Source organism: Aedes aegypti, chromosome 2 (genome assembly GCF_002204515.2).
Source record: "Aedes aegypti strain LVP_AGWG chromosome 2, AaegL5.0 Primary Assembly, whole genome shotgun sequence".
NCBI lineage: Eukaryota > Metazoa > Arthropoda > Insecta > Diptera > Culicidae > Aedes > Aedes aegypti.
The window spans coordinates 72,419,422-72,446,917 of NC_035108.1; the positions used below are offsets into that span (position 1 = coordinate 72,419,422).

Consider the following 27,496-nt stretch of genomic DNA (forward strand, 5'->3'; position numbering starts at 1 on the left):
CATTTTTGTAGTGTACAAAAAATAATTTGAAAATATAAATATGAATTTTGACATTGCATTGTAATGATGCATTTTAGTACCAATTTGACCGATATTAAAAGGTGGCCCCCAATACCGGACACCATCTTTATTCAACTTCCAAATTTTCGGAAACATACCTTAACCTTTATTCGTCAATCGGTTTTCAAACATCAATTTTTCCAATAAAAGCATGCATATTGCAAGTATGTATTATTCTACGCAATCATTACTCTCTAATAGTTTCCATTTCCTCTAATACACCATCTTGTTTGGACCATGATTTTTCGGACTTAAGGACATTTTCTCCCAAACGCACAAAACTTATGTAGGATACTATAATATTAACTTTTATTTAAATGTACCTGTCTCTTTCTCTCTAATTCACAAGAGCCTTCATGGCCAACAAAAAAATAATAATCCAGGAGCAACTGAAAACTAAATCGATAATAATAAGTAGAGTAATAACATCACATTTCGAAGAAGATCAAAAACCACTTGGCTACGTGTTACGGTTCGTAAAATGGTAGTCAGAACAAATGCAAAACGGTTTCAATTGCCAAAGGCGTTGTGGCGGGCGTAGGCCGCAAACCGCACGTAATCGCGAATCATCGTCATCTGGTTCCAGTACTGGGTGGTCCAGCTGGAATGCGACCGATGGTACCGATTGGTGGCATTCTTCGATCTTTTCGAAACTTTCCTCTTCCGGGCTGGGTCTGCGTTGTTCTCCTGTTGCTGTTGTTGTTGATCTTCCGGCTGTGCCTCATCGGGAACATTTTGGGTTTCCGACTCCCAGACCTGCTGGTCAAAGAAGGATGGGTTTGACGATTCACTGTCGTACTGGGAGGAATAGGAGCTGGCATCATCGGCTTCCTCCGTGGCGGATACGGTATCTGGGATTTGGGGAAGTGCCAAGGGGTCAACTTCCGGTTGGTCACCTTGTTGACTGGCCCCACCCGGAATAACGCCGACGGAGTTTGAGTGCAGTTCTAGAGAGTTGTCGTCTTGCTGCTGGAAACGGATTCGCTTCGGACGATTATCTTGAGGAATAACGGCTTCTTCCGGTTCAAACACGGATCCATGGTTGGAACCGCACGTGTTGGAGTTAAGATCGAATGTGGCCGCTTCCTCTTCTTCCTCCTCGACCGATGGTTGATGCTGCAGTCGTGATGGATCTAGGGTGATTCCGCTCGGTACCACATCGGGAACGGATCCTTTGCGCGAATTGATGTCCCTATCGCTGACCGGGTCATCGTGCACCTCCAAGCTGCACCCGTCAATGGAGAACTGGAACGGGCGCTGCAGTTGTCCGGCTTCAAGCTCTTTCTGTTCCATGATTTTGGCAAACAGGGCATCGTTGTTCACCTCTAGATTGAGGCTGTTCTGTTGGGTAGGAATTTCGGGGTCAGAGTTGTGATCGATTTCCGACGAATTATTGGAACTGGAGGAGCTGACCTGATGATCGGGCATGGCGCCTCGAATTCCCTGAACCCGGGAGTTTGGTGTTGTGAAGTTTGATCCAACTTCCACCTTTTTGGTGGCGTTGGAGCTGAAGGAACTGTCACTGGTGTAGCAAGATTCGGGCGTGGAACAGCTGAGTTCAGATGTTTCAGAGGATGACTGTTTGTCGGACGTTTCCGAGGATTCTGGCGGATCACGTTCGACTTTCTCCATGGCCGCGAGAAAGAGTTCGTCAACGTTTTCTCCGTTAGAGAGGGGCTGTTGATCTGCTTGGTCTTCAACGTCCAACTTCTGCATCGCTTCCAGGAACATTTTATCAATTGGTGGTTCTATATTTTCGTTGGTATTTGGTGATTCTTCTGGGACGTTTCCATTTTCCACATCCTTTTCGAGCTCCACTTGCTTCATAGCATCCAGGAACTTCTGATCTACCTTGGATATAATACTGTCGTCCGAGATTTGCGATTCGCTGGATAGCGTGACCGAGTCTTCCAGTTCCAGCTTCTTCATAGCGGCCAGAATCATGTCATCTGCATTTGCACTCGACTCGTCGTTTCCCGAGGATTCGATTACTTTCTGTATTTCGTTATCTTCAAATTGAAGCTTGTTCTCAGAGGCCAGCTCTAATTGATTACCGCTCTGTACCTCTTCAGCATCAACCTTTCCGATGGCAGCGAGGAACACATCGTCGACATCTTTGGTCTCGCCACTTTGAGCAGCGTTGTTTCCGGAGTCGTCTTCCGGAAGGCTAAGCGGAATAATCCTCTCCACTACTTCCTCTTGCCCTTCATCGTCTGTGGCTTCAAACTGCTTCTTCGAATTTTTGGACAAATCCTCAATGGAATCCATCTCAACAGCGGAGTTCACTTTCTTCACCTGATCTTCCAGACTGTCGTTCAATACGGTTTCGTTCGATTTGACCTCCAGCTCCGTTTTGGAATCGACTTCTTCGATGGTTTCCAAAAACGATCGATCCGCGTCCTGATCGCGAATTTCCTGTTCCAGCTTAGATGCGTACAGTTTGGCGTATTTTTCACCATATTCGTCAAAATTCCAGATTTCTTCCATTTTTTCCGCAGGAAGGCGATACACAAACATATCGTTACCTCCGATATCTTGAAGGATTTTGCGAAAGCGGTCCATCTCTTTACTCGACGAAACCAGGGTAATTGCGATGGCTTGAGTGCCAAAGCGACCTGCTCGCCCAATGCGATGCAGATAGACCGAGTTATCCCTCGGAACATCTACGTTGATTACCAGATTCACATTTTCGGCATCGATTCCGCGCGAAATGACATCGGTAGCGGTTAGCACCCGGCAACGGAATTCCTTCAAGTTCTCAACGGTCTTCAATCGAACGCGCTGCTCTTGTCCTCCACGGATGACCTCGGTTGGCCATCCAGCCCGCCCCAAATAGCTGCAGTAAGTGTCCGCCTTGGTTTGGGTGTTTGCAAATACCAGACATTGGCCATACGGAACCTTCTTCAGTATGCGATTCAGCTCGGCGATTTTTGCCATCATTTCTTTAATGTTGTCCTTCGCTTCCGGAAGTTCCTGAACAAATTGTCGAATGCCATGCAGAACCGGAACTTCCTTCTTCGGCGTAACTCCAATGAATTTATCGTTCAGGTATTTCAGCAATTCGCGGTCCCTGTTGTTGTAATACGTTGCACTGCAGACCACCGTTTGCCTCTTAGTGGGCAACATTTTAACAATCTGGTCAACTTCCGGTTTGAGTGATCCGGTTATCAACGAATCTGCTTCATCCAGTACCAAGATCTTGATCTGACTTGTGTTCAACACGTTGCTCTTGATCAGATGGTTGATCCTCCCGGGAGTTCCGACCACGGCCGAACAGCTCTGCAAGTTCTTCCGGTCCTGACTGATGTCCAACCCGCCGATGAAACTTTTGGCGCGGAAATTCGGAACCGAATACCCGATCCGGTTCAGGACGTCCTCGATTTGCACTGCAATTTCCCGAGTTGGCACAACCGTCAGCGATTGTGGGAACATGACGTCCGGATTGTGGTTCTCCGTTATCAACACAGTGAATACCAGTGTTTTGCCCGTTCCGGATTTTGCTTGTACCAGTAAATCTGGAAAAAGATAAAACATTCCATTAAGTAAAGGGAACAATCTCTCAGGGTGGCCACAGAGAATCAGTTTTGAAATTCTTACATTAATCCCCCATCATTTAGTATTCTTCTCTATGCGATGTATGTATTCGGTGGTATGTAACAGTAGAAGGATTAATCATATTAGTTTCTATTATTACGTGTGATTGAACAATCGATGGAAAATTACAACTAAAGATAATGATAAATTAAATTTAGTTTAGTTACAATAGCACCTCTAGCGTTCTATTTATGTAACCACTAAGTCTGTAATCAAAATTCTTCATAATTTTCTCGGGAATATATCCTGTGCTTCTTTCACGGATTCTGCCTCCAATAATTACCCCAGGAGCTCTTCTAAGGAAGGACCTTCAAAAATTATTACAGAGATTCCTCTAAAGATTCTTCCAGAAATTTTCTCAATGAAGTCCTCAGTCCCCTAGAGATTTATGTACGGATTTTCAGGGATTTTCTCCAAAATATTCGTTGAAGACTTCTACAAAGTTTAAATCTAATAATGAAATTTAGACAGTCAGGACTGCTAGCAGCAAGCGCCTATGAAATAGGAACTTTATAGACTTTATGCTTGAAAAAAGAGATCAAAAAGAGACCGAACTGGAGCCAAAAAGGACCATACAGGAATCAAGAAAACACAAATTATCAGGAATCAGGAGATTCGAGTTTCCATAGGAACTTGTAAAGAATCCAGTCAGCCATTTTTCTATGTACATTTTTTTAATTACAAATATTACTGCTCGTATTACTGTTTTTCCAGGAATTCCTTTATTAGTTTTCAGGTAAGTATTTGCCCAAAGTTTTTTATAGGCATTACTCAAAAAAAAAAAAAAATCCTTCATTTATTGATACTTTAACTAGGGAAAGTGTACCAGTTATGGCTATAGTGGTTCCCTATTTGGCTATACGTGTTTTATCGAAAACTTTCACATTTTGAATATTTTTGAATGTTTCAACATCAAGATATATTTGATATCATACTACTTGAACACACAGAATGATTAAAAACTTGAAAATAACCAATTTTTTCCGTATGGCGAAATAGGAAACAAATATGTCCATAACTGGTACACCTACCCTAGCTAAGAAATTCCTGCATGAATTCAACGTACATTTTTTTTAGGATAATCTCAGAAATTCCATCATGAATTTCAAAGATCCGTTAACAAATTTCAGTGATTCTACATTCGATTTTGCTAGGGCTTTGTTCAAGATTTCCATTTAGGACATCTTCAAGCAATAATTTTTACAGATATGCCTACACTCAGTGGCGTACGAAGTGGATAGAACATGTCTTACGCACAAAAAAAACCGGAGTAGGACAGTCAAGGGATTATCCTACCCGTGATTCAACATGAAGTGACATTCTTACAGAATTTATACAGCCAGATGGTATGTTTTTGGATTAATTACCATGAGCTCTTGGAAGTGTTTCTTGACAAATAATTGCATGGAGAAGTATCAAGAAGAGATTCCTGAAGAATCGTTGGAATAATTAATGGATTAACCCAAGACCGATAGCATCGGGTACTAAATATAAGTATCTTAAGCAAAGCTCGTTTATTATAGTCCTGCTGCGATGACCGATGATGCTCTTGATTTCTCAAATCGTGGAAGAATGTGTTGACGATCTGTTGAGCAATTCCTACAGAGCTCTCGAAGCACATTCTTTAGGAGTTTTTGACTGAATTGTCGTTAGCATTTCTGTAAGATTCCTTGATTATTTCCTAGAAAGTGATTTGATCATATTTCCCATGATTCATAAGAATAGAGTATATTTTGGAGAATTTCTGAAAGAATTCTTGTCGGAAATACCGGAAGTATACTTGCAGAATTGTTTAAGAAATTCAAGCAAAATATTTGAGGGAGTTTCTGCACGATGATTCATGTACCAAGAATCTTGAGCATCTTGAGATATTTTACAACTAATCCGGTAGTTTCTAGCTTCGGTGATATCTAGTTTGCGTCCTGCTATGAATTGCAAGCAGGGGCGCATCCTCGTTCGAAACCATGGGTAGGACAAACCATTGGCAAATATTGCAAGTTCGGTCAATCGTTAGAAAATGCATTTCGCTGAAGTTGAATTTTTCTCGGAATCCATGCAAAATACCCTACATCGGAAGTAGACCGTATTTGATGATGCGAATCAAATGCACCACTTCCGAAGTTAGGTATCTCCCATAGGTTCTGAGATAAATCCAACTTCGGCGGGGAATCATTTCTAACTTTTTACCGCGCCGACAATATTTTGTGCACAGTGAAGCTAAGAAATTTTTTAAACCTGGATTGGAAATTGAAAGTTACTATGTATGAGGGGTTCAAACGTAAAGGAGTGTAAGTGTCATTTTGATCGGTTTTGAGTTGAGTTGAGGAAATTCTACTGTTTGCAAGCGTTCTAACGATATTATCACTTGATTTTTCTGCTTAACAGAAAAAATAACGTTTGAGGTTATGGCTTTCAGTCTTAAATAAAACTCAAAAACGGATTATCGCTTACATCCGACGTTTCGGACACATGTATTGCGGTTTTTTCAAGGAATTAAAAAGGCACAATACAAGTGTCCGAAACGTAGGATGTAAGCGAAAATCCATTTTTGAGTTTTATTTAAGACTGAAAGCCATAACCTCAAACATCAACATACCAGTCGCACCTCCAAGAAAAAATAACATAATTCTTTGAAGTTTGGTTTGATTTTTTCGTTTCTCATACAATTTGTATATAAAACGAAAAATTACTGAAAAACATCATAGTAAATTTTCTTAAAACTAGGTTTTGTTACTGACACCCTCATTTTTCTTTCTCTAACCCCCTCTTTTTTATGTCAATCGTTACCACAAAACTAAGAAAGTTTTACGTCTTTACAGGGCTGGTGCCAGATATTACGCCGGAAATTTCGAAAGGAGTTCATTTAGTGATTATTTCCCAAGGAATTCATCCACGAATTTTCCTAGGGAATTTTTTGGAGAATTTTGCTTAGTATACTTACGAAAATTCAACCAGGATTTTTTCAAAGGAGAATCACAGTAATGAATTCCCCCAAATACTATTTCAGAATTCCTCCAAAAATACCTTAAGATTTTTTTCAAGAAGGTCTCAACTCCTCCAAGACTCCAGTGTTTCATCTATTGATTTCTCTGGGCATCCTCCTAAGATTACCGGTTAAAACGTCTTCTAGAATTCAATCAATAATCCCAGAGATTCTAGAGATTTACGTTCAAATTTTTTTTCATGATTTAAATAAAATTTCAACTAGGGATTGGGGTTTCTCTAAAGATACCTTCAGCAATTGCTTAAGAGATTTCTTCAGAAATTTCTCCAGTAATTCTTTGAGATTTTCTCAAGTAAGCCTTGAATCTTTTCTTATTCAGAATTTTTTTCAGGAATGTCTCCAAGGAAATGCCAAGGACTTTATTTGAAAAATTAATCCAGGCGGTATTTTTTCCTTGAACCGCTCAAAAAATTTAGAATTCTGGGGGGAAACGTGAATGAATTGTTGAAAAAAATCCACATGAACAGGCGGAGGAATTCTTGCAGGATTTCTTGAATAAAAAAAAAACCTTTAGCTATTTTTTCAAACAATCTGGAATGAACCTTTGTGGGTTTCTTCGGAGAAATTCTGTAGAAATCATTGGAAGATCTCTGCCGATTTCGGTTGAAGGATTAGTGAAAAATGTCTGGAGGAAATTCTAGGATAGTTGAAGAAAAAAAATCAAAGTAAAACATGAGTAAATTACTAGAGGTAGTAGCTTTGGAGTTGTCAAGAATTTCCTGGAGCAAATCTGGGGATATTTTTCTAAGCATCATTTGAAAAATCGTTAAAAGAATTTCTGGGAAAATGGGTAGAGATATCTCTAGAAGAAATTCTGGAGAGATCTCCGTAGGAGACCCTGAAGGTATTCTAAATAAAATAACTGTGATAACTCCTGAAGTTTTTCCTCGGAGAATCTGAGACGAAATTCTTCAAAAGCCTGTTGAACCCGTTATAGTTTCTGAAGGTTTCTTTGGAGCCTGTACTAATTTGCATCAGAATTCGAAGCAAGAAAATAGAAGAAAATTTTGATTAAAATAGATACTTAAAAGAGCTTCCATTAAAAATAGAGACTTTTTTGAAACTTGCGATAAAAAAGAGATCAAATCCCTTAAACGAAACCTTTTACCAGTCCTGTCCTTAGGATCATTCAACTTCCTCATCTATTTCCAGAAAACAAATTAATGAATCGTGGGTAGGACAATCCTTTGACTGTCCTACCCAGGATTTTGTGTGCGTAATACCGTGAAGGCCCCATACTCTGCGCACTTAAGGCTTTTTAATTTTCAAACAGCTGTAATTAATTGAAAACAAAACACAATATTCTGAAATTTTGGAAACAAATACTTATTGATCTTATGTATAAGGAAAAAATATAAAAGCTTCACTAAGTAATGATTTGTATAGCAAATTTTTAATTTTTCTCAAGGGTGTTCGTGTTCCTAACTCTGCGCATTAATTTTTGCAATGCTCCTTATTCTGCGCATTAAAGTTCCTAACTCTGCGCACTCGATAAATTCTTTATAACAGTTGAAGTATTTTACTAAAAGCATTACTAGCTTTTAAACTCCGAATTAATCTTTATTTTCTTGCTTTATACGGCTTTACGTTCCCAGTGGAGCGTGGAATGTCTCTAACACAAGTTTACTAAGTGAAGTGAATTTTATCTATAATTCAATTGAATGCCATTAAGTGCAACTCTCAAAACAATCGAAATCATCATATGTTTTCCAAAACATCTATTTAACTTAGTTTTCTAAAATCTAAACCAACGATTAAACCTCGATGTTCCATTACTCGATATTGACTCATGAAACTATACAAAAAATCATTTTTTTTTGCATGGTTAGGGAGCATTCAAAAATTACGTCCATCGTTCAGGGGAGGAGGGGTATACGAAAATGTGGCAATGCATTCATTAGGTACTGTAAAATCGCGACAGGGGATTGAGGGGACGGAGTGTAGAAATCCTTAAAATATGATGGACGTCATTTTTTAATCTTCCCTTACTATGATGGCCCCCTCAAACAATTTTCCAAAGCATTTCTATTCCATATCTCGATGGTGTCGACAAGTCGATGGTTCCCTTCAATATCGACATCTGGAGGGTTGATTGTATGTTGAAAATAACGTTTTATACCTGCTTTGCATAGTAAGGAACATAATTGAAAAATGGTTCCTTACTATGCGCAAGAAGAATAAGAAAATGAAGAGAAAATAAGTTGCACTTCACCAGTGATGATTGCTCGATAAATAAACTAGTGACTACGTACTAAAAATCTGAAATATATTCTCTTTAATTTGCTTAAAATGACTTAAGTGATGAGGTACTCCCTTAGCATTTTTGCTAACGGGCAGTCAATTTGGACGTTTTTCAATATTTTTAAAGCTATTTTATTTTTTATTAAAGTAATAAACGTAAATTTGTCAAGAAAATTCTTCGCGTACTTTTTTATTACTATTGTAGCAATATATGCAAAATAAATTTTGATCAAAAATGTAAGTATTTTACCAGATTTTGGTGGATTTTGGTGAAAGTGCGCAGAATTAGGAGCTGCGCAGAGTTAGGGGCCTTCACGGTACATGTCCAACCTGCCCTACCCACTTCCCGCGCCACTGATCGCAAGTCAAATTGAGTTGATATTTTTTCAGCTTACTTATCTATTTGTTTACTCAATCGATTTCACCTAATGTTGTTACAATTTAGATTTTTACAGAGATTTATGCCACTTACAGCTGCGAGTAATGTCATTTTTCAACTATTTTAGGATGTCGATTATTATTTCTAATTTTTTTTCTAACAAAAAACTATAAAAAACCCTAGAATCAATTTTCGATCGATTCGTACGACTAATAGTACCACATCTATGCTTATGGAAAATGGCAACAATTAGGGTTATCAAAGTATTTTGGACAGGCCGTTACGCGTACATAATTGGGCCATTTACGGCAAAATCAAATGGATGTGGTCAAATTATATACGCGTAACGCTCTGTCCAAAATACATAAAACACCCTAGCGGATTATTAGACATTTCGCAAGTTAATCTGAATCTTTATGCAGCTTTTTCTGCAAATCTGAAAATTGTTTTAATTTCTGCTATTTCATGCAACTCTTTTTTTTTTGAAACACATCAACAGGCAAATTGTAGCCCCAATGATGCCTAAAATATATATAAAACAATTGGAAGACAAAAACTTAACAAAAGCACTAAACAGTCAAGAGATAAAACTTAAACTAAACTCTTCGTTCGTCAAAAAATGATAAAAACTCTCGGCGAAGCATCATTTGGGTGGTATTGAAGTCGAACAATGATGCGACTTTATTGAACACTCGCTGCAATCCACTAAGTGCTCCGTGAAGTCCGTAGTTTGTTCGAGTTAGAGGCAATCTCAACATGACGCTGTTCCGAAGGAAGCGTGGATCGGCATTTAGATGGACTCGAACCAGGATTGTGCCACAGTCGATACGACCCAGTAAAACGTCTGCAATAGTTAAAGCTCTGATTGTATCCCTTCTGTTCCGGAGGAGGTCCAAGTCTATCAATCGGCATCGACTCTCATAGCTCGGCAAGTGTAATGGATCTCTCCAAGGTAGCAAACGGAGTGCGAATCGGAGACATCGGCGTTGAACAGATTCGATCCTTTCTGCGCCATTATTATAAATAGGACTCCAAACAGCGGAACCATATTCCAACGTGGAACGCACGAGAGAACAATAGCGTGATTTTAGACAGTAAATGTCGGAGAAATTCTTGGCGATTCTACACAGTTGATTTGTACTAGTGTGGCTGCGCTGTAACTGTCTGAAGGAGTGACTGCACAATCATGCATAGAACAGTGTACAGGGTCTGGATAGGGGAAGCCGAGAGAGAGATGCTATCCACGAAATGCATGGTAGATTGAAGTCGCCCAAAATGAAAATATCGTAGACGGGTTGGCGGCTTCCATTGCAGTGATGATTGAGTCACAGTGCGCCTCTATAAGCTCATTATCACGAACTCGATCAGGAGCAATGTAGAGCGTGCACAACAAAAGAGATCGATCGCCAAGCTCGATGGACACCCAAACTTGTTCCAGACATTTCCACGATTCTTTTTCGATTAACTCTTCGGTACAATACCAGGGGCTTATCGAGCATCATTTTAAGAAGCTTATTCTGCTTAACTTAAGAGCGTCGTAGGTTGGGACAGCGCACAATTTCCCCAAACTGAGCAGCCATATGTGAGGACAGGCCTAAACACACTTTTGTAGAGAAGGAGTTGGTTATCTGGAGTGGTGATCTAAGGGGTGTTTAAAGGGATCGAGATATATAGTTGGCTTTACTGATAGTCCGATTTTTGTGCTTATCGAACAATTGTTTTTGATCTAGGATTAGCCCCAAATATTCTACATCCGCCTTCCTGGAGATGTTTGATCCATTGACGGTTATTTCTGCTGTTGGTAGAAATCTTGGTTGAGATTTCGCAGCATTGGTTTTGATTCGCCATTCGTTGAAATTCCTGTAATTTATTCTGGGCATGTTGGAGTTTACAGGTTACCATTTTGGTGTCATTATCAGTCGCTAGAAACGCAGTGTCATCTGCAAAAAATGCGTAGGTGACGGATCTTTGAGGTAATCCACATGAGATATCACTGGCTGTTAAGTTTCGCAATTTGTTCAAGTTTTTGTCAAATCTGTCGAAGTGATTTGGTCTTAAAAATAATATAAATTTTGATAAAATAATAAATCACTAATGAAGTTGATCTAACCAATGATCTTGAAGCTTTCTCAGTATTGGGTTAATGATTAGCATGAAAACAGTAATTTTCAATTTGTCTAGGATTCTATAGTTTGAAAAGTTTTCTGGGCTACCGTGGACATGATTTGCCAACGTTTGTCTTATCTTTGGTTTGAATGTGTACGTGCCTCTGACACTAATTTCTTAGGTACTCCTCCAGAATGGTCGTTCAGTATTTCTTCAGCATTTCAACCAAAATTTTGTATAAGGATATCTTCATAAAATACTCCTGCAGAAATTCTTCAAGAAATATCCCAACGAAGTTTTTATATAATCTATCCAGCGATTTGTCAAAGTTTCTTAGAATCCCTGTAGAAACTTGTATAGAAACGGTCGGATTAATTGCTATATTTGCTAGTGTGAAATTTCAAATAAATTTTCGAAAAATTCGTAGCGATTTTAATTGAAAAAAGTACTTGATTATTGTTTACAAGAACTGCTGCAAGAGTAATTCATAGATGACATATTGGAGAAATTTCTACAGTAAAACCTCTATGAGTCGATGCTCCATGAGTCAATATCGAATCATAAAACCATACTAACATCAAAATTTCATGGTTACTATGAATTTCTGCTCCTTTTTTCGAAATTTCCATGAGTCGATGTTCCCTTCATGAGTCGTGGATGTTTGACAAAATTTCTGGAGGAACTTGAATCCCGTTTGGAATTAATCGAGGAATTCTTAGAAGATCTTGATAGATTTGCTGGAATAATTAGGTGCTGGAAGAAACTTAAAGTGAATCCCAGGTTAAGTGAATTCACAAAGGAATTACTATGAAAATGGCTTGTTTGGGATTCCTGGAAAAAACTTCAACGAATCCCTTTAAAATCTCTGGAATAAACCTTTCGGGATTTTATTGGCAGAATTCTTGTTGTAATCTTTGGAAGGTCTGTTAGAGTAACTAAAGTCACACCTCTATGAGTGCATATCTGAAGGGACCATCGACTCATGGAAATATCGAACTATGAAACAGATATGCTTTTTGAGGAGACCATCAAAGTTACCGTAAAATTTTGCTTTAGTATGATTCCATGAGCCGATAGCGAGTTATGTTGATGTTCTGACTCATGGGGCTTTCACCGTACGGATAAAAACGGTGACAAAATCTCTGAAGGAAATCCTAGAATAATATTTTGGTAAATCAAATGCAATCCCAGAAGAACTTTGTACATGAATGGTCATAATAAACGCTGAAGTATTTACTGGTGTGAAACTTTAAATAAAATTTGGAAGAATCTGTGGAGCATTCATTTGAAAAATGATAAGAGGAATTCCTGGCAGTATATCGCAATGATTTTATGGAATAATACTCGGAGGAATTCTGTAACAATTTCTCAGAACCGTTGAGGAATTCATGAAGAACTGAGGAACCTCTTGAATAGTTTTTTGTCGTATCCCGGAAAAATCCTAGATTTCTTTCTAGAATCTTTGAAGATTTTTTTTATAAGAACTGTAGAAATCTTTGGCAAATTTGTTACAAAAACTACGGAACAAAGCGGTGAAAGAATTGGTGGAAAAATCTCTAGAGGCATTCTTGGAATAGTATCTGTAAATATTACAAGAGTAATCCCGGGAGAAAGCTTTGTTGGATTTCTTGTAGAAAAATAATGAATAAATTCTTTAAGTTATTCCTTAAAAGACGTCTGAAGGAATTTCTGGGCGTATTCCCTGAAAGTCAGTGGGAGATCTCTAGGGGATTTCTGGAGAAGCTCCAGATAGTATTCCAGAAGAAATTGCTGGAGAATAATCGCGTAAGAGTCTCTGAAGGAACGTCTCCAATTATGCACTGGGATTCACTGCGAGGAGTAAGACGAAAATGATGACTGAATAATTAAAAATAAGTCTTTAAAAAATACCCTCCAGAGTAGACCTATTCATATTTTCAAAAATGTCTGGAAACTCCCCAGTCAACCAATACTTTGATTTTTCATTGCGAAATGAACTTCTGGCCAAAATTTCAGTCAATTTAGAGTAAATTTAGTTGTGCTTCAAATCAATTATGTGTTTTTAGGCTATTTTCAAGCTTTAAAAAATCATAACTACCGAACGAAGCATCAACATTTATCGGAAATACTTCTACTTAGTAGTTTATCCAATTCTACGAACTTTTGCCGAACACAATTTTATGATTGGAGCAGGTTTTAACATAGTTTGGTTGAGGTTTGTATCTCGAGGTTCTTGAAAATCTCTTTTTTCGGGAATTGTTTTCACTGAACAGCATGCCTGCATGAAAATTTCGGATTTTTAATTTCCAGACATGATGACAATGCATATCTAAAAGTCAATCCCGTTCAAAGTAACCATTTATCTTACGGAAATTAATTGTAAAAAATAGGTAATTATGAAGTACATTTGTAAATCCACTGTGGGTGAGCCAAGCGCACCACCGTGAGCTTCAAGGAATACAAAAAATGAACACGTTAGCACTGCTTTTTCTCAGTCGATGATGATGATTGTTTTCAAATCGTTCTAAATTATCAGTGAAATGCGATCAAAACAATCATCACTCGGAAAGAAAAAGCAATGCTAACTTGTTCAATTCATTCGTTTCCGGTACATGTGTCATGCATGATTTAACTATCATCAGGTTGCGATGCGGTGCTCGATCTTTGGGCATTTATTGTAATTTATTGCCTTTAGCAACATGTAATCTGTTGATGGTCAATAAATTCATAAATATATTATGTTTGATTCCCTTTGACTAGGGCCTGAAAAAATAATACCAATGCATGTTTTATATACCATATATATTGAGAAAACTGTAATTTCTGGGTACAGCGGAGTACAAATGTTTAAACTCAATTTAATCTTGTTAGCGCGTTCGACAAACTTTAACAGAATAGAATTAGCTTTCAAATAGTGGTAATAGCAAGTGGTTTTGATTTTCCACATGCTAGTTATGATTTTTCAAACCTTGAAATAAGCCCAAAAACACATTTTCAACTTGAAGCATACTGAAATCTTTATCAAATGAGCTGAAAATTTGACCAGACATTGTTCTTAGCATGAGAATTCCGAATACTGCTTGCCCGGTAGATTTCCAGATATTTTTTTTAAATATGAACAGGTCTACTCCAGAGTCACAATTTCGCAGAACACATATTGCCTACGTGAACCATAAATCTAACAGTATCGCAATCAATTATATGCTTAACGTGAAGATGAATCGAAGCCAAACCTCAAATTTTCAGGAGCACAAATCTGGAGAACTAAACATCAGTTTAAGCTGAAAACTTAATCAATTGGTCACAAGCTGGTGGTGACCAATCGATTAAATTTTCAGCTCGGTGTTCGGTTCTCCAGGTTTGTGCTCTTGAAAATTTGAGGTTGGCTGCAATTCATCTTCACCTCAACCATAATCCTAGAAGCGCTTATTCGGGCATTGAAAACCTTACCATAGTCCTGGAAAAACATTAGAGAAGGATCCAAAAGGTCTTGACCCTTTTTCAAAAATGTTGCTGTTGAGCCCATTTTAGCTCGCCCACGCAAACTAGCACTATGTACTATCAGGAAGATTAGTGTTAGCTCTTCCTGATAGTGGTATTGTTAAACGTGATAGAGTTGAATTGGGCTGAACAGCGTCCTATAAAGCCATTGGTAACCAATGTCGATGTGCCCTTTTCTGATGTTTGTCCAGATTTATGCATCAAACATAAAACGATTCCGATACGTATGCTTTCACTAACACACTATTCAATTACATCGCAGATGAATTGCTGTTGTAGTGTTTTGATCCATGATATGGGTCGATTTGATCCATAATAAAAATCGTCAATCTGTGGGAACGACGTTTGAAATTTCTATAGAAATCGACACTTTTTCGTAAATATCCTCTAGTTTTGAGGTGTATTCCCGAAGATAACTATATTCAGCAAAAGCTATTTGTTTTGTATAGCGTCACTATTGTTCTGAATTTTGTTGATCCACAACTGTGGGGTAACTATACCAAAAGAACTTCCCGATGGTTTCAAATTCCCGAATGTTTGTGGCCGCCCTGATCTCCGGAGCGGTGGCTACCAATTCCATACCTAGTCCCAGCTTAGCTAGTGGGATGGCACGTGCCTGGATGGGGGAAGGGTGGGTGAAGTTGTTTCGCGTCAATCCTCGTAGCACCGGTTCCGAGAGGAACATCTTCGAGAACTGGAGCGACAAATCGAACTCGACGTCCGCCGTCCGGGGCCGCTCGTCGTTCATCTTGTGGCCGGCCATCCTGGATTGAGGTTTTCCGATTTTCACACTTTTCCCCTCAACTTTGTTGCACTTTTTTTTTTTCCTTTCGCCTAGAGCGTAAAAAATGATGCGGATCAAAACGGTTTTGCGTCTGTTTCCACACTTTCGGTCAACTGGAATGAGTCGAAAAGAGAAAAGTGCTGCGTGCGTTTCATTTGGAGTGGTGTTTGTTTTCGAGGTTCGCGATAGGAAATATCGATTGTTTTGACTTGTGAAACGAGGCACAGGAATGTTAAAATGCTGCCTCTTGTTCTAGCGTGCGCTAGAATTAGGGCGTCAGACCAGATGAAACGTCTGAACCCAAATATGGTTGTTACAAGCTGAGACTTGTGACCCTACTCATCATTTAAAAGACACTAATCTGCAGAAATAATGAACGTTGGAAAAAAAAAAGACGATGTTCTTATATTAGGCTTTCTGCTAGTGCAGCTAAAAAGAATATTGCACCGTCGTTTGATGCTTTATTTGCGAGATTTGTGTCTAAAGTTTTAGTACACACTGCTTTGTTGTCGGTATTTTTTAAGGCATTTGCTGAGATTGGAATTACAGAGTGCTCAGCAAATATTTTTTTTCAATGAAATTTCAGCAAGATACATATTATATTTTGCTGAAAGTCAGCTAACAAACGTCATTTATTTCTGAGATTCAGTATACAAAATTGACGAGCACACGGCGGTGCTGGGTTTGCCTTGAGTTTGGCAGTGTGTAAATTATTCCAGTGTATTAGTTGGTAAAGCGCTCGTCTAGCATACAAGAGTTCTGGGTTCAAATCCCAGCCGAGCACGTGGATTTTTTTTAAATAATTTCACTTATAATTTATCCATCTTTACCACGCGTAATGAGTTAATTCAATACAGAGTTATAATTAGGGCGAATGTGAAGACTAATACATTCTCAGTAAAATCGGTTTGAAGTTTAGCAGATGTAATTTTAATTCTATATTATGTTTCCGATCGATTTAATCGCATGATGCATTTTTGTAGGATGCATTACAGTATTACTTTTGTAGCAAAACATTTAATTTATTTACATATTATGAATAACATTTTAAAATAAATAAAAGTCCATCATGCGCCCTTCATCAAACTTCAGAGCTGTTGCGCCCCTCGTTTTCTCGTCTTCTTCAGTTTGACAGCAGCGATTGCGCCTTTCGACCTCGTCCTTCTGGTTTGACTAACATCAGCTTCGCCGTTTTGCTACGCTCTTTCACACGAACCTTTATCACTATCGCCCTTCTGCACACTCAGTTTAAATGCGCCCTGCTGCCACACTCAATCTCAAATGCGCCCGGTTACCGCAGGGGGAGAAGATGGGCGAAATTGACATCAGAGTTCGAACCGAAACAGAATATCAAATGCGCCTTTATGTTTTTCTTACTTATTTCGTGATAAACGTAATTTTTAAGGAACAGATGTGCATTATATGATTGTAATTTATCAAATAAACTGTTAGGTGAATAAAACTCCGTTTGTTTACATTTGTCAGTTAGGCCTTTAATCTGGTACTGTATTGAATTAATTTATTAACCATGCGGATTGGATTACCGAAAAGCTCAATATATGTGTAACTATGTATTAGGGGATGGTACACAAATTATGTCACGCTAAATTTCAACTTTTCGACCCCCTCCCCCCCTTTGTCACACTTTTTGTATGAGTCATCTGAAAATTTTGTAAGGCTTGTCACGCTTGGCTTGACCCTTTCCCCCCCCCTTGGAGCGTGACGTAATTTGTGCATGAACCCTAGAGTGACTGCCTCTCTGTAGTGTTGTCACTTGAATGCGAACGACACGTTGATGGCCTTCCTTCATCTATACATTTCCCCAATACAGTTCTCGCATAACTTTTGATCTCGCCCTAAAAGCCATTGGTAACCATGTGTGTAGCTCGTTGTTTATGAGCATTTCTCGCGTAACTTTTCAAAACGTCCTAAGTAACAAATGTAAACAAATTGAGATTATCATTGCAAATCATTTGCGTTGCACCACTTAGCAGCTAGAACACTCGTTCTGATATATTAACAATAAATTAATCTATTAAAAGCTTAACAAAATGACCAATGTTCAAAACTGCATCACTTTTAATCAATTGTTACATTGGACCTTTGATCAGAGAACCAACCACATGTCCTATGTAACATTTATGAATAAACACGATTCTAATGTTACATTGGACATTCCTGAATAAAGCTTTGGAATGGAGTTTAAAAGGTAGAATGATTTGTAGAAGCGTGTCTGAGACACTACTTAGATGTATAGAATGTCATAATAACTGCTTCTCAATCATTTCAGTCGATATTTTCAGAGTCGCACTGCCTCGCAAAATTGAAAACGCTCAAGTGAGAAAAAGGGAATGAGTTACACAAATCTGTATTTTGGTCATTTTGCCAAACCATGTTTTACCGTTTCGCTGGATTGGATCAGCTGCAACTTCTTTTTTCATATTATTAGTGCATTGCGTGCATATAGGGGAATGATATTGAGCACAAGATTGAGCATCATGATGTCATTGTATCAATCTGATTCAGATGCATGATCGATCAAGCATATAAATATGCTTCCCGGCAGCAACACGAGCAACGTACATGCGCGACTTGCGCACATATTTTCAGAGCGATCAATCACCGAAGGCAGGGGAAGCTGTATGTATTTGTTAGGCGTGGGCTCCTTTCTCAAGTTCCTACAACAAGATGGACGGTGTCGTCATCGTCATCATTCCCCACCGCAATTTCTTGTTTCAACCGACGGCTGGTGCTGATTGCAACTCAGCCGTCACCACCACCACGTCATGCAGTGGGAAACTCACACATGATCATGTGGGCGAAACCGTCATAAAAACGGGGGGAAAATTGAGGGAGAATCAGTGAGAGAGCAAAATGTCCTACATACAGCTCAACGTTTCCCCTCCTTCTGTTGTTTCATAGGACACATATACGGAGGGAAGAAGTGACGTCGTGGGATTGAGTGAATCAAAACAAAGCACAGCTGGTGTCTGCGATTAGCACACCGCAACAAAATGTCGATATTTCCAGAGTCGCAATATTGAATACGTTCAAATAAATAACAAAAAGAGAACGAGGTACACAAAACTGTGTTTTGGCACGGCAGCAACACGAGCAACGTGCATGCGCGACTTGCGCACATATATTTACAGAGCAATCATTCACCGAAGAGCGGAGAAGCTGTATGTATTTGTTTGGCATTGGTTTTCTACAACACAATCGACGGCGCCGTCATCGTCATCATTTCCCACCGCTATTTCTTGTTTGCGCCGACGGCTGGTGCCGAATGCAACACAGTCGTCACCACCCGTCGTGCAGTGGGTAACTCACACACGAACAAGTGTGGGCAAAACCAGCATTGAAACGGGGGGAAGATTGAGAGAAAAACAGCGAGAAAGCAAAAAGTCCCATGTACAGCTCAACGTTTCCCCTCCTTGTGTTGTTACATAGGACACATAGACGGAGGGGAAAAAGTGACGGCATGGCATTGAATGAATCAAATTGTTGTTGTTTGTGAGGGACTTTAACCCGAAGGTCATTCGTCCCTCCTTCAAATGAATCAAAACAAAGCACAGCTGGTGCCTGCGATTATCACACTGCAACAAAATTAGCAGTTCAACTTGAATGTTGAATCAGTTCAGTGCACGTGGATACAAAATGAAATAAAACATGCTTGCTGTGTGCTCAAATCAAAATGTCCGATGTTACTACAGTTAACTCTCCCTAACTCGATATTTCGTTTCTCGATATCGAGTTAGAGAACCATAGATAAAGTTGGTTTTCATGGCTACCTCGATGGTCCCTTGAATAGCATTTACACTGGTTTTGTGTTCTATAACTCGATACCTCCCTAACTCGATGGTCCCTTCAATATCGAGTTAGGGAGAGTTGACTGTATAACTGAAACAAAATGACCGAAGTGAATGTCCAATGTAACAATTGTTGAAACAGAACGACCTATGTGATTTATCCTATGTACATATTTTTGGTCAAAACGTCCTATCTGATGTTTTTATAGATTTCAGTGTAATTTCCAAATAAATTGACAAAATTTCATTTCTTACGTTGAACTCTATTACACTGCTTCCCTCTACAAGCAACACAGTGGGGAAAAATTGTTTCATTTTGATACAGTTTCAAAATATATTTTCACAACCTTCAAGCTCGATTTACTCGAAATGTGTGAATTGTTAGATAGGCCGTTTTGAAAAGTTACGCGAGATTTGAATGGATTTTCATGTTAAGGCTGGGCCACAATGGTGTGAGCGGCAACGCGGCGCGGCAAGATTTGACAGTTAACCCATACATTTTCTGTCAAAACCTGCCGCGCCGCGTTGCCGCTCACACCATTGTGACCCAGCCTTTATTTAACAACACTATGTGGAAGAAAGGATCATTATCTACCTGTCCGTGATGTTGGTTTGGTGGATGCTTATTCTTTCATTTGCTCAGAAACAACGAGCTACACACGTGGCTACCAATGGCTTTTAGGGCGTTATCTCAGAGTATGCGAGAGTTGTTGTGGAAGCGATGGGGGTATGATAGGCAAACAGTTTCAACACAAAAATAAATCGCACTCGCGCGTGTGTAGTAGATATGAGATGGATGGATGTGGGTTATGAAAAAGGTCCACGTGATCTGTGGGGATTTGAATTCGAAACTTGTAACCAACTGAGTTATTGTGTAACCAAGTCGCTCGGTAGCTTAGTTGGTAAAGCGCTCGTCTAGCATACAAGAGTCCTGGGTTCGAATTCCAGTCGAGCATGTAGATTTTTTTTTCATAATTTCACTCATAATTTATCCATCTTTAATACGCGTAATGAGTTGATTAATTTCATAACCATACGGATTAGATTACCGAAAAGATCAATATATGTGTAGGCTAAAATAAATATTTCCATCCTACCCAGTTTCGAACCTTTAGTCTTCGGAGCGCAAGTTCTGTATCTTACTTCAATACCAGTTCGAATCTGTTAGAAGGGGTTGAATTGATCTCAATGACTTTCTTTAAAGAGCTGCTGTCAATCATTGAGTTCGTACGAGAAACGTGATGTTTAAAATGATCGACTTTCCACTTCAGAGCACACTTGAAGACAAAATTAGACATAATTAAGATTGCTTCGATGGAACGGGTGGTAAAGAAGCACAAACTGTCATTTCAAGGCGTCGTTTCAACAAAAACGAGGGGCAGGTTGATGTGCTGGGGGATCGCCTGGGTTAACTTGGAGGCACAAATTGAAATTCTTTTGTTATTACCATAGTCAAATATTTCTGTTGATATTACTGTTCTGTCAAACATACAAGATAACGATGCCACTATCTATGCTTTCCATAGCGGCCTTGCGAGTATTTTAATGATCAATTTTCGATGCGTAGGAAATTTATTTCTTGAAACGGTCAAGAATAACACTTTTCTTCGTTCGCAGTACGCAATGGGTTACGTGCATGGCCTGATTCGCTACTCACCGCACAGTAACGCACATGCGCTCGTGTCTATGCACGAAAAATAGCTAAACGGTACCGCGAAAAATATTTGTATGGCGAAATGCATCCAACGAATTATTTCTCAATACTGGGAACTTTTTCCGAAAAAAATAATTGGTACCGGTTGTACGTAATGATGATGACTATCACGCCTACCAAATATTTTTTTTCCGATTAATGCTTTCATTTACGAGAAATTTGAAGTCAGATGCCTTTCCCCATACAAAATAAATCGAGAAAACTTCTGCCGATCAAGATGATGGACAAGAGCAAAGCAGGAAATCCATTGAAAAGAAATGTCTTTCCAAATGGAGCTCGCTGTAGAATCTTTCCTGGCCATTTCTTGCCAAAATTTCTACTTTTCTGAAGCGGAACAGCATACTTAGCTAGGAAATGGAATTGATGGGCTACAATCTGCTACGTTGAATTTACGCTGAATTGATAATTCTTCTCCACTGCCGATTAAAGCCTGATTCGCTGCTGACAAGTAATTTCTCAGCCTATCTTGATGCATGGGAAATTTCTGCAAGGAATCGATCAAGAATGCGCTTTTTTCTGATCGCAGTACGCAGTTGAAAAGAACTGTCAGTTCAAATGGGAGTCGCTGTAGAAAATTTCTGCAAGGAATCGGCGAGAAATTTCTTTAGCGATTCCTTTTCAGTAGCAAATCAGGCTTAAGATTAAAATTACTGAACAAATGTTTTAAGGAAATCGATTTGGAAAATTGAAAAGTGGCGATATAGAAGAAAATAAAATTTGAACATTCTGCAAGGGTTGTTAACATGGTTGAACTAAAAACCAAACAAAAAAGGTATTTCGAATCAAAATTTAAAAAAATATTTGTTTTTCCAATTATTTTACAATTCTTATGTTTATTGAAGTGTATGAGGGACAATAATTCATTGACAAAATATGTTTTTCATAACTCATTAGCATGCTTAAATGTGTGACAACTAAATGATGAATTTAATAATTATATATGAAATACATGAATATCTATTAAATTTGCGGTAATTTCAGCGGCAATATCTCTTGGTTCATTTTCTAGTTTTCTTGTATCATGACAGGACCTATTTCAATCCAATCCTGCTCTTGCTTTATCTCTTTCATCGGTGTTTCCAATAAGTTTTGACTATCAAGCAAATCAGGATCACGGATATCGCTTATTGCAGTAGTTAATATTATTTTGTTGGACTGTGAATCAATGGGATCTTTCTTCGGGCGACCTCTTTTCTTCAAAGGTTTAAGTAGATTATTTTCGCCTACATGCACCGATTCTCCTGAATCTTTCAATTTCATTGTATTTAAACTTTTTGCTGGTCGACCTCGTTTCTTCGACGATGTTTTCTGTTTTTCAGCGTTTGGTGATTCTACATTCATTTCGCTGTCACTCGACAGTGCAAGCGAATCAACATCTACAGCATCATTCTTTTTGTGTGCCCTCCGTTTGCGCTTCAGTGGTTTGATGAATTCTTTCAAGTGACGATCTGGATTGCGATGACATTTGCTGTGATTAGCAAGGCTTTGCAGGTGAGAAAAAGCCTTTTCACAAAATGCGCACTTAAAAGGAAGTTCATTGACATGCGCGGTTTCACGATGAAGTCGCAGTTCATCAGACAACTCGAAAGTTTGCGAGCAATGTAAGCAGTAGTATTGATTGTTCCGCATGTGCATCATTTCTATGTGTCGTTTCATGTTCGAATCCTGGGAGAATGACTTATAACAAATTTCACATCTGGAAGAAATATAAATCTAGTAATTGTATTACTGACAAACTCGAAACCAGTTATCATACCTAGAATGTTCTTCAACACGATGGGATCGTAAATGCTTTCGTAAACGAGGAATCGTATGAAATTTCTTAGTGCAATGCGGACACTGGAAATTGCGCTCCCCATGCGTAAGACAATGGTTCGAATATTTCGTTTTAGAGTTGAACACAGCATTGCAAAGTACACACGAGAAAGACCTTTCAATAGAATCGTTAGGATGTTTGGCTTTCACATGGGCACGTTTTTCTTCTATTTTTGCAAATTCTTCCTTACATATCGAACAGGCAAATCGTTTCATGGTGTGAACCAACATATGACCTTGGAGATCCTTTTTCTGCGGATAGCTTTTATCACAAATTTCACATTTGAACGGACGATCTTTTGAATGAACTTGTTTTTTATGTTTTGCTAAATTCCCACTCTCGGAAAATGCTTTTTCTGAAATTCGGGAAAAAATGAATGCATGTGTGAGCAAATAATACATTTTACACTTACCACAAACATCACATCTGAATTTTTTTTCATTAGAATGTGTTCGCATATGTCGCAGTAGTCTCCAGTGTTCAATGAATGTTTTGCTGCAAATTTTACATTTAGGCATAGTTGTGTCGCTATGCTTCTCCATTTGATGTTTTGTTAAATCCCATGGCTAAAATATATCTGTTTAGAAATGATAAACGACCCATTACATGCAGATATTGACAAACCTTGTAAAACCGTTCGGAGCATACTTCACAATCCAGAGGATTGCTGTGTGTCGTTTGGTGCTGGTAGAAATCTGCAGTTTTCCGAAAACGCTTGCCACATAGTTTACACTCGTGATGTAGTTCTTTCTTAATCGTATCTAACGTAACAATTGGGTTCTTTTTGCCACGTGGCGTACTTAGACACAAAGGATCTGGCACGTTGCGCAGCGTATCCATGAGAGCGGCTCCGATGAATCCATCGTCATACGACGCAGATTGGTCAAATGATGTACTGGCAGAACTTTCGGCATCAGGTTCTTGTTTCACTGCTATCTGACTGGGGGATGGCTCACATAAGCTTGGTTCCATGATGGGTTCTACTTTCGCGTTGAATGGTTGAATAAATGTATTCCAATGAAATGACATTTAAAACAAAATAATTATACATTTTTCGACTATGTTATCAGGGGGCACAACTAAGGAATACACATTGGCGTAAATAGGGAGGGGCCAGGGGGGTTTACAAAAAAAAAAATCTCGGAAATAAACAATGGTGCAGTAAACGAGTAAGCTGCTAAAGGCTAAAAAGCTAAAGGGTGATTTTCTGATGAAATGAAATCGCTCAAGAAAATTCTCACCGTTTCCTTGCAGTAATTTTCTACAGCGATTTCTGTTTAAACTGAAATTTATTTTAAACTGCGAACTGCGATTACAAAAAATAAGAAAAAAAAAAAAACGATTTCTTGCAGAAATTTTCCATGAATCAATAAAGGCCAAGAAATTACTTTTTACAATAGCAAATCAGCAAAAGCAATTTCTTGGCCTATCGAGATACATGAGAGATTCCTGCAAGGAATCGATCAAGAAAGCGCTTTTTTATCGTAGTTGAAAAGAAATGTCAGTTCAAACGAGAGTCGCTGTAGAAAATTTCTGCAAGGAATCGGCGAGAATTATCTTCGACTTTTTTTTCCAGAAGCAGATTAGGCTTATTGAGCTGCAGTTTAAATTATGTGAACACATTTGTTGGCTGGGAAATTTATGCACGAAAGAGAAAAGAAGCAAGCTGGATAACAAAATCAAGGTGTGCTATTTTCTCGGATACGCTGTAAACGGATACAGGCTGCGGAATTCCGAAAAACGAAAAGTTGTAGTCTCACGGGATGTAATCATTGGAGAACCGAAGCCCAAATTAGCGTCCATCTACACGTTGGAAAACTTAGTGCCCGATAAGGAAATTGCGCTGACGGAAAACAAAGTAATTGAAGAAGTAAAAATAACTGAAGAAGAGGAGGGAGATAACGATGTGTACGAATCATTATCAGAAGATGAAAATGGAGAAGAAGAAGTCAGAGTAGTATTGACAATTCGAGTGACAATTAGAAGTTCGGCAGTCAAAATTTCGGCGATGTTCGGCATCGTCATTCTAATTTAGTGCTTCGCTGACGCATAAGGAACGCCTTTGTCGGCGTAGCACTTCGGTAGAATTCCGACGAACTTTTGTTGGTGATGTTTCATTTCTCTTATGAACTTCGGTCTCAAGTTAATCTGAATGCACAATAAGACGAACCGAAGGAAATCGAAAACAGATTTTCCGATTATCATTTGTATGGTGCGTTTACTTTTCATGCTGATAGCTATTCAAAATCATTTCAGGGATGATCGACGAGGCAAAGAAGCGAGACAACTGGTCTGAATCAAGATGTGTGCATTGTACTCTGTAGCCAGAGAACTGAACCCGCCTTGGTCTGAATGGCAGCTGGCGGTAAACTTAAATCGCGGGAGTAGAATCATACCTAAGATTTAGTAGACCTACTAGATGGATGTCGAGCAATGCCGTGTAAAGGCTGAGCTACAATGATGGGAGCGGCAACGCGGCGCGGCAGGTTTTGACAGAAAATGTATGGGCTAACTGTCAAATCCTGCCGCGCCGCGTTGCCGCTCACATCATTGTAGCTCAACCTTAAGTGAGTCTTCAAGATCAAATATAACGACGATAGATCGAAGGATGGTCGCAAAAGGATGCAGCGATACGGATTCCATCCATCGGGAGACATATGAGTATGAGCGAATGGGTACCGTTCATGCGTTGCTGTTCAGAGGAAATGCATCTACACAAAATGGACGCACGAACTGTATTTTTGAACGGTAACTTTCAAAGAAAACTGTTTTCACGAAGCAATCGCCATGATTTGAGAAATAAAAGATGGTCAGCAAACACAACAAATCGCTGTACGATTTGAAGCAGGTGCTTCAGAGGAATGAGCGGTTCCACAAATTTATGGTGAAGCTTAGATTTCAACGTTCGAGGTACGATAGCTGCCTCTATACGTACACCGGAGAAAAGGCTCGCATCTACGTTGTTTTGTACAGTTGTGTTAAGAATAATAGTAGTGAAAGCCGATTTTCATACAAAATGCTCAACTTTGGCATGCTGTAACTTTGTTACCCTATGAGCAATCATCATGAAATTTTGGCAGAGTACTACAAATATGCTCAATTTTATTATTTTTTCACATTACCGGCTAAAGAGTTAAGCACCAGGTGAAATCGCTCAAAATAATAGTAGTTTTTCTTTGGTTAATATTTGTTCAACAATTTTTTTTAAAAATTGGCTTGTTTATACATTCGTAGCTTGGGTGAAAATGGTTGAAACGATGAGTGAAGAAAAATTCAAAAACTCAAAATAAGCAGATATTTAAATACTTAAAACTACTATTATTTTAAGCGATTTCACCTGGTGCTTAACATTTGTAGTTCTCTGCCAAAGCAGAGGCTTAAACGCATGTCAAAGTTAAGGCTTAAACGCAATGATAGCGGAACGGCAACGGAAAGCGGAACCGGATCGCCAGCATGAATTAGTGATCCTTTATAGGGAGATAAGCGGAAGTAAAATGGAATGATTTGGCAACAGACCAGCAGTGCTGATTTTGCTCGGCGTCGAGAATAATATTGTAACACGGACATGACTTCCTCATTGCTGAAAAATGTATTTTGTTTCGTTATAGATCTTTGAGCTACATATCAAAACTAATAAACCAAAAAAATCAGAAACTAAAAATCGCATTGAAAAAAATTCAAAAAAGTAAAACATTTCATTTTTTGCTTCATGCAAAATTACTTTTACCGAAATAATTTCAAGCGGATTACATTACTCCTCAAGAAAAGTTCAAAACAAAAAAAGCGTTACGAAGGGGTGGGTGGGTATCAATAATGGTCATTTTCAGTGTTATGAAATAAATGAATGAGCCCCATTTTATGTGAACATGGCCCGCATTTACAGCGGAAAAGAAAAAGAAAGTCGACAATTGGCGATCAAAAGTGAGGTTAGGTTGCGAGAGTTTTTCAAATTGAAATGAATATTCACGGTTTCCTTTGCCTTAAATTGCTAAAATCTTGTCAGATAAATGATTGTGGTGATTTTTCTTCCAAAGTTATCACTAGAAATTTTAATTGGGATGCACTAATCCCAGTTCCAGAAGAGCGCCATCTACGCATTTTAGCTTTGCGTAAGATCACCAATAAAAGAAGACCGTTGATAAGTCCATTCCAAATGTCCCGCCAGAAATTTTGTTCAGATTCCTACCCCTGGGTTGTTTACATTCAGTCCCAAGGATCTGATGTTGATAAATTTAGTTCAAAACCGATATTTTTCATTGCACATTTACTACAGAGTGACAAAACTTACCGTTGCGTTGCTTGGAGAACAAGTTTAACTAATAAAACATGTATTTTATTCACAAATTTCAGGTAAAATCTTCTCTTGGAGCCCTGAAGAAAACACCTCAAACTTTTACGAAACGTCAGCACTCGGCTCGTGACAGTTCGGTATCATCTTCGCTCGGCGATGATCGATATTTCCATCGATATTCAACGGGTTCGTTCCATTTGTACTAGTGCTTTATTATG

General features: G+C 38.8%; 1 protein-coding gene across 2 annotated transcripts; it reads right to left on the reverse strand.

Annotated features, from left to right (window-relative positions):
- Window positions 1–347: 347 nt before the first annotated feature.
- LOC5565654 (probable ATP-dependent RNA helicase DDX20) lies at window positions 348–27,410 on the reverse strand. 2 transcript variants are annotated; one of them, XM_001649954.2, is made up of 3 exons: window positions 27,276–27,410; window positions 15,447–15,761; window positions 348–3,575 (listed from the first exon to the last, which is right to left on the reverse strand). In XM_001649954.2, exons 2-3 carry the CDS (start codon window positions 15,625–15,627, stop codon window positions 571–573), a joined length of 3,186 nt encoding a protein of 1,061 aa, XP_001650004.2. In that variant the 5' UTR covers window positions 15,628–15,761; window positions 27,276–27,410; the 3' UTR covers window positions 348–570. The 2 variants fall into 2 exon arrangements, with proteins under 2 accessions (XP_001650004.2, XP_021696905.1); XM_021841213.1 differs by lacking the exon at window positions 15,447–15,761.
- Between the last annotated feature and the right edge of the window lie 86 nt (window positions 27,411–27,496).